The following is an 8,812-nucleotide window of genomic DNA, read 5'->3' on the forward strand; positions in this document are numbered from 1 at the left end:
ATATACTGGGAAACAGGCTCTACATCCTCTCAGGTCTCATCAAGTGAAGAATTGTTCAAGCTTGAGTGAATGTTCAGATGTCGGGTAGCCAAAAATGGCAAAGTACCACCATCTGCATAGTCATCTAGGCCAGAAAACAGAATGTAGTCCTTGATTGCCTCTTCTCATTTGCCACGTGTAGGGTGGTGACATATAGCCCTGGGCAAATTGGCTGCAAAGGACATCTTTAAAGTGCTGAAGAGCAAAAATGTCTCCTTGAGGACTAAGGTGTGCCTGACACAAGCCATGGTATTTTCAATTGCCTCATGCATGTGAGAGCTGGACAATGAATAAGGAAGACCGAAGAAGAGTTGGTGCTTTTGAGTTGTGTTGCTGGCAAAGAATGCTGAACGTACCATGGAGTGCTAAAAGACCTAACAAATCTGTCCTGGAAGAAGTGCAGCCAGAATGCTCCTTGGAAGCAATAATGGCCAGACTTCATCTCACATACTTTAGTCATGTTGTCAGAAGGGACCATTTACTGGAGAAGGATGTCATGCTTTGTAAGGTAGAGGGTCCACAAAAGAGGGGAAGGCCCTCAACGAGATGGATTGACACAGTGGCTGCGGCAATAGGCTCAATTATAGCAAGGATCATGGAGCTGGTGCAGGACCAGGTGGTGTTTCATTCTGCTGTGCATAGGGTCGCTATGAGTCGGAGATGAGTCATGGCACCTAACAACAACAGGGTGGTGATGTTGTTGTTAGTTTTCATTGAGTCATTTCTGGCTTGTAGAGACCTCAGGTATGTAAAGTAGAAGACAGGGTTTTTGAAGCTGGGACCTTTCAAAAGCACATCACCAGGCCTGTGTTCGGAGGTACGTCTAGGTGGGTTTGATCTGTCACCCTTTCAGCTGGTAGTTGAGCACTTAACCATTTGAGCTGCCCAGAGACTTAGGGTAGCAATACCAGGTTCAATTCTACTTCCTTGGTGGCTGCTACATCATCATCTTTTTGCTTTGCCCACTGTTTTGGTTACCTAGTGCCACTCTGACAAGAATATACCACATATGGGATTCTTGAATAAACAGGAGTTTATGCTCTTACAGTTTGGAGGCTTTAAGTCTGATTTCAAAGTGCCAGGCTCTAAGGGGTTTGGGAAAGCCCCTTGACTTGGGGCTTCAGCTCTGCCTCTTGCTACCAGCACACTGAAGCTAGAGGCATCTCTTCACTCAGGCAGCTACTGGCTGCTGAGGATAACAAGCCCCAAGATCAACAAATAAAATGGCACTGCCTGATGTTTCCAGACCACACACCAGGCAATTAATTCAAGTCCATTAAAGTCCCAAGGTCAGCAGAGCATGGCAGGCTGCTGAACAACAATATGGCTACATGCAGGATTCAAGTGTGCCATAAGCTAGAGACCATTCCCAAAGCTGCTACTTATATATGGGAAGCAGACCACATCCCTACAGCAGCTACTCAGCTGCTTGTGGTAGGTCCCACCATGGAGTTTACTTCCAGTCTCTTCATGGGGAATAACTACCACCAGCTGCCCAGCCACTCAACCAGCCCCAACCAAGTTGACACACAAACTTAACCACCACACCCACTATCACTACTTGCTTTCCACTCATCATTTCTGTCTTGGGTTCCTGAAATAGCTAACTAATACTAATTGGTTCTTTCCAATCTGTCCTCAACACTGCTCACAGACTGATCTTCCTAAAATACAAATCTGGTTATATCTATTTTCTTTGTGAAAGTCTACTCCCTTTAAAGTGTCAGCTAAAACTTCACTTCATTCCTTGACTCTACTAGATTTTGCTTGCTCTCTCTCTACTTCTAAGGTATCCAGTATAAAGTATCACCACTGTTTTTATCTTGTTTTCTATCTCTGAGTATGTTGCATGTGGTAAGACAGGCTCTCAACATATATAACCCAGTGCCTAGCCAATGGCAGGCATTCCAAAAGTTTCTGATGGATGAATTGAAACCGTTCAAAGAACTTCTGCAAAGAGTAGCTGATACACTGTAAGAATGGACAGCACTTTTATCGATGAATAGGATCGTCTGTCTGATAGACTAAGGGGGTCAGAGACACTGATATATTCACACAGGGTACATATTCATCAGGGCCATCAGACAAAGAGAAGGGTAATGATGTTGTAGGAACAACAAGGTTCTTATTCCTTGTCATTCAGAGCCAATTATCACAAGTTGAAGTGGGAAAGCAAAAGAATTTGAATTGCTTCTCAAAAAAGGTCCCTCTCTTCCAGCTGAGAAATGGTTAAGATTTTTAAAAGGAATTGGGCCAAGGGGTAGGAGGGTGTGAAGGATGCTGATAATGCTTTCTTCTTGTATCAAGATGAATTGTTGTTGCCTTATAACCTGTTAACCTTCTGGTTAGTGATAAAAAGGCACCTTTGGTCAGAAGAAAGTTCCTCATACCTGCTGAGAACGATTAACACTACAAGGAGGGGAGGCCTCTTGGTCCACCAGGGATGTCTCTGTTTCTCCTTTATCTTGGTTGCTCCAGGCTAGGTGTCTCCTTTCTCAGGGTCATCTCACTTGATAAACCACTATTATCAGCTAGGGGCAATGCATGCATTTAAGCCAGATGCCCATAGGAATGTGTGAGAACAACCTAAAGTAACTATGCTATTCAAGTAGAAGGAAGGAGGGGTAAAAGAAAAATAGAGATCTAATCACAGCTGTTATATTTCTGCAACTTTTCAGCCAAAAGGCTTTTTTAGCCCTTCAACAATGACATGCACAGTATACAGGATGCTCGGGAGCTCTGGTAGCATAGTGCCTAAGGCGCTTGACTGCTAACCAGAAGGCTGGTAGTTCAAACCCACCAGCTACTCCTCACAAGGAAGATGGGGCAATCTACTTCCGTAGTGATACTGCCTCGGAAACCCAAGGAGGGGTCGCTATGAGTCGGGTCCTACTAGATGGCACATAACAATAACGACAACATATAGGATGCACAGGGCGCCTCCGGGTCAATGGTTAAAGCACTCCGCTGCTAAGCAAAAGGTTGGCAGTTCCACCATACCCTGCCTGGCTCGTGGGAAGAAAAGATCCGGCGATTTGCTCCCCTTAAAGATTTCACCCTAGCAAGCCCTATGGGCAGTTCTATTCTGTCCTTTGGGTCCCTATGAGTAAGAATTGACTTGAGGCAAAACAGGGCCCTTAGCATAGGCATTAACATTAGGCAAACTCATACATATGAGCTGCTTAAATATTTGTAAAAGAATTTTGCTGTTTCCTTCCCTAGCAAACTTTCCCAAGAAATGTCGCAGAATAGAGGCAGAAATAGCAACCAGATAGGAGGAACTCTGGTAGGGTGGCGCTTAAGGCATTTGACTGCTAACCAGAAGGCTGGAGGTTCAAATCCACCAGGCACTCCTCGAAGTAGGAAGGTTGGGCAATCCACTTCCGTAGTGATACCGCCTCAGAAACCCAAGGAGGCCTCGCTATGAGTCAGATATGACTCGATGACGTGGGCTTTTAGGACCTATCAGCCAGAGTCAAAGTCAAGTTGACGCAGGCGCGGAAGGTCTGCAGAGTGCAGGCATTAGCTTCCCTCAGACCCCGTGTGCCGGAAGCCGGAAGAGGCAGGTCCAGGAACTGTGCGGAAGCGGTCCCTTCGGGAGGGGTCGGAGCAGTTTTCACCCTGTCAGGTTGTGTAACGACCCGGAACGGTTAAGGGTCAGGCACTCCAGTGTAGGCCATGGCACTGGTTGCACGATTGTGGCGCTTTCTCCCTTTGGGACGTGGCGCCGTCCTGTGGCCTCAGCTATTGATGAGAGCTCCGCGCGGCTGCGGCCGGTGTGGCTTCGGGCGACTCTGCGGCTTTGAGGTACCCTGGCTGTCCTAGCTCCAGTTCCCTCATCCTCGGTTCCTTATCCCCTCACTGTTGAGTTTGGGCACCCCCTTCTCCCCGCTTGGAGGCACTATGCCACGTTGTTGTTGTTGTTATGTGCTCTCGAGTCAGACCCGACTCATAGCGACCCCTCCTTGGGTTTCCGAGGCAGTATCACTATGGAAGTAGATTGCCCCATCTTCCTTTGGAGGAGTGGCTGGTGGGTTTGAGTGAATTGAGGAACTCGGGGCTGCGCGTGTGCGGAGCGTGCCCTTTGACCACAGCCTCCTAGCTGCTGTACGAAAACCAGGGTTAGCGTACAGAAGGAGACACATTACCCGCGAGACGCTGCTTACTGCGCTTGCTGTGTGCAGATATGAAGAACATGAGGGGTAAAAAACAAAACAAACTTCACCGCTGTGAAACCTTCACCTGAAGCAGTCTGCCAGCCTGAAGTTGATGGTGTGATTTTGAAAATACAGCTTCATATCCGAAGCAGAGATTTTGCACTTTTTTTTTTTAATAATTAACTGGGAGTTACTTGTTTTATCTGCAGACTATCAAGGCAGGATGTTGGGAACTTGACTTGTCCTCCAGTTCTGCGATTTACTGTTAGAGTGGTCGTAGCCTGGCTTGGTTTATCCTTGAAGAGGAGATGTGTGGGCTGGTGGGCATGGCTGCGTATCATATATCGCACTTGAACTAGGTTTCTTATATATTCAGACACAGAATTATTAGCCAATAAGGCATGGCCCCTTTATTAGATGATACAGGTGGAGGGATCAATATCGACTCACAAGGAACCTATAGGACAAAGTGGAATTGCCTCATAGGGTTTCTAAGGCTGTAAATCTTTAATGAAACGGATTGCCTCATCTTTCTCCCTCGGAGCGGCTGGTGGGTTCCAATAGCATCGGATGCCGTAACCACAGTGCCACCAGAGCTCCATATGAGATTAGTACTAACTATGAAACTGGTTAGCCTCAAGTTTCCAAATTAGAACATTGCTGAGTTTAAAACCCCATTTTTATAGGATGATCTTAGTTTAAATGATAATAATAGTTAATATTTAGTGAAGGTTCATTATATGCAAGTCACTGTGTTTAGCATAATCTCATAATCTTAATAGATACCTTATAAATTATTGTTATTTTAACCATTTTTCAGAGAAGGAAACTGAAGTAAGTTTAATAACGTGCCCCAGGTCACACAGCTAGAAAAATGGTGGATTTGATGGCAGGGAGAATATCTCCAGAGCCCGGCTAGGGAAAACTGAAAACTAGGGAAGCAAGACAGAAACGGATGGAAAAAAATCAACATCAGGAGAGCCTAGAAAGATATGTAAGTAATACAATTATACTCTAAGCCAAAGGCAATATGAAAATTCTTTCCTTACTCTAGGTATACTGACTTTTCAGAGTGTTGGAATTGTGTACTTTTATCAGTTTTCCAGTTATTCATGCTTTTTAATAGCCCTTATAATTTCTGCTTTCCTTTTCCCTAGATCTTTCACTTAGCAGGGTACGTGATGTTGATAAATTGAATTGACAGTATTTATTATCCAGGATTATTCAAGGATTTGGGGAGAGAGATTTTATTTTTCTGTTTTTTCCTTTTCCTGTTAGTAATCGATAAAACACCCATCTTGGAACACTCACTCTTCTACGTATTCTTACTGCATGCTTACTGTGTGTCTTTAGTCTGGGGATATAGTAGTGAGTAGGGGAGACAGAAAATGTTTCTCAGTGACCTTATAGCTAGACTGGAGGGGAAGACAGTAATTGAACAAATATTAATAATCAGTGCAAAATGTTAGGAAAAGAGAAGCATAGGTATACTTGACCTTGTCTGGAAGGTGGGGATGAGAAATATGTGGGCAATCAGGTAAGATCTAAAAGATGATTGCGAGTGAACTAGATAAAAGGAAGCTGGAGACAAAAGAATATTCCTAGAGAGAACAGCATAGTAATAGGGCTTGGGGCATGGAAAGGTGATACTTTTGGGTTTGAGGAACAAAGTATGACTGAAGACTGGAGAAGGAGAATAAACTGAGGAAGAGGAGCTGGCAGGAAGGAAGGAAGGAAAACCAAGTGAGCGAGGTGACACATTTCTTTCCATCTGGTGATGAGTCTGTATTTTTTAATTCCTTCCAGTTCTGAAATTGCTATAATCAGTGTTGTAGAAAAGACATATCCAAGAGAGAGCCTACTTGTTTAATAAATATTTTTTGAGATTGTTATTGTGCGAGAGGCATTGTGCTGGGCATTGAAGTACCAAGGTGAAATGGCACATTTTAGCTGTCTCAGACAGGCTAAGTGTCATATTTTGGAGGTGGCACTGAGTCCTGGCTTTTACTTGATTTCGTAGGTCTGAAAACATGATTTTTATCTACTTTCCCAGTAGTAGGTAGTGAGCTGCATCACATTAACCAAACTGATAAAAAGACAAATGACAAACTACAATGAAACCTGTGAGAGCCTAAACTTGACAAGACTGCCGTATTTTTCTGGGTTTTGCTACTTTTCTATCCCTGTCTTAGTAGAAAATATTTTCGTTTTCCTTCTCTGACAGGTTTTGCTTTACACAGGTTCTGGCTTTTGTAGATTTTACTGTATAATGTTAACTTTTTGTTGTTGTTGTTGTTAGGTGCTGTCGAGTCGTCTCCGACTCATACCAACTCTATGCACAGCAGAATGAAACACCCAGTCCTGCGCTAGCTCCACAATTGTTGCTGTACTTGAAACCATTGCTGCAGCCACTGTGTCAGTCCATGTTGTTGAGAGCCTTCCCCTTTCTCGTGGACCCTCCACCTTACCAAATATGACATCCTTCTCCAGGGAATGGTCCCTTCTGACAACATGACCAAATATATCCATACAGTGGAATACTCCCTTAGCTGTTTGAAACCTCTCTGCCCTCCCCTTACCTGGATCCTGCCGCCTTTGGCCATGGCTTCTCCCACCTTCCTGCCTTGGGTGGGGGCCTTCTCCTTCCCCTTTCCTGGATCTTGTCACCCTTACCCCTGACTTCTCTAATGTTAACTTAGAGTGATAAATATAAATGTCAATTGCTAACAGTATATTTCTTCCCTCTAATACAACCAGGAAGTTGAATACTCTGAAGTGTATGGTTTCTTCAAGCTATAACGGTCTGATAAATCTTTTACCATGTAATACCCTTGTAGAGGAATAGAGAACTATGACACTTACTGATAAAATCTTTTATGTAGGCACCACCACACACACATATACTCATACCCACTGTCCCATTTGATCTTCTCTACTCCTTGGTAAACAAGAATAAACTCAGGAAATTAAGTGCTAAAATTTTGATTATGTTAAATTGAGTTTTACTACTTTGCTATTCATTGTCTTGAAAAATCATGTTCAAGAAAGCAAGTAAACCATTCTGTTTAACCATACCGTCTCTTAACATCATTTAATAGCCACCTTGGTGCTAGGTGCTAAAAAGGAGTTCCTTAAAGCTTTTTAATTGATATTTTTAAATCAATTTTATGGAGGTAAAGCTTCCATAATTAAAATATACCTATTTTTACATATGCATCTTGATGAGCTTTGACAGATTTATACCCACTACTTATCAAGATACAGAATGTTTTCATCACTTCATAATTTCCCCTGTGCTCTGTCCTCATCAGTCCTCATCTCCAGTCTCAGGAAACCACTAATTTGCCTTCTGTCACTATGGAGTAGATTTGTCTTTTCTAGAGATTCATATGAATGGAATCATATTCCTGTATCTGCCTTTCTTTCACTCAGCATAATCCTCCCCCACATAACAGAGTATAAAATTAATCTTTAAAAAATTTGTGGTAAAATATATATAACAAACATTTGACATGTAGCATAATGTTTTTGAAATTCATGCATATATTGTTGCATGTATCAATAGTTCATTCCTTTTTATTGCTTTGTAGTATTCCACTGTATGGATTTGGTTAATTTTACTTACAGTAATCCTTTTTTTCAATTGTTAGTGTAAGGTGGTATATACTTGCTAATAATTAAGAAGTCTTTGTTTTGATTAAAAACAAGAATGAAATCTTCAAACTCTTCCAGTGTACTTCCTCCAAATTATGAAGCTGCTTTCATTATTATGAGTGTATCAATCAGTTATATTTATTGCTGGATAATTTGTGAAAAGACATGGGAACTCAAAGATGAAGTTATATAGTTCATGAAATAAATGAGAAGTTGTTAAATGAAATGGGTATAAAAATAAAGAGGGTAGATGTCTATTGTTAGTTACGCTTCATTAGTTATCAGTATGAACAGAATATGTCATCTCAGAATCCTGTTTGATAGTAGATAGGAAATGGGAACCAGAGTGGCACTAATACCAGTTAGTGGTGAAGTCTTAGGTTGCTGAGATCCATTTATTTATATTTTAGTACTCTTTCAATACTAACAGCCATGAAGTAATGCCTATAGTTTACAAAACACTTAGGTTCTTACTGAATTTCTTATCTACTGCCTGAAGAAGACAGAGTTGATAGTCCAATTTTATAGATGAGGAACATCTATAAAATAGAAACATGTATAAAATAAATATCTATGAAATATCTATAAAATATTAAAAAATCTATCTATAAAATAGATAGAGACATCTTAGATAGTACCAATGTTAAAATCTCCAACTCTGTCTTCCAGCCCTGTATCAAAAATTTTGACTATTTGTGCACCAGGCACTGTTCTAGGTGCTGACCATACTGGAGATTACATTCTAGTTAGAAGTGTTGTACCCAGGCTGTAAAGGAGAATTTCGGAATATGCCAACCCATGACAATGCAAATGCAATAGGACAGTTTATTAGCTAACTTAAGTTAGGGTCTTTGCCCTTACCAGGTCAGTGGCTTAAGCAAAAGACCCCGTACCCCGTTTCTTTCACCAATTTATGGAACAATATGGGGAGGGGCAGCACTGGGGCGAGGGGGTACAGGTGA

The 8,812-nt window shown here is 42.1% G+C and overlaps 1 protein-coding gene across 1 annotated transcript in view; it reads left to right on the forward strand.

Moving 5' to 3' along the window:
* Positions 1-3,717: 3,717 nt before the first annotated feature.
* The window catches only part of RMDN1 (regulator of microtubule dynamics 1), a 49,833-nt gene continuing 44,738 nt past the window's right edge, over positions 3,718-8,812 (forward strand). The window contains exon 1 of the mRNA XM_007957657.2: positions 3,718-3,846. Within this exon, the coding sequence (XP_007955848.1) occupies positions 3,718-3,846 (129 nt within the window). The remainder of the gene's footprint in view (positions 3,847-8,812) is intronic.

Source organism: Orycteropus afer, unplaced genomic scaffold (genome assembly GCF_000298275.1).
Source record: "Orycteropus afer afer isolate SDZICR_OR568_19922 unplaced genomic scaffold, OryAfe1.0 scaffold00769, whole genome shotgun sequence".
NCBI lineage: Eukaryota > Metazoa > Chordata > Mammalia > Tubulidentata > Orycteropodidae > Orycteropus > Orycteropus afer.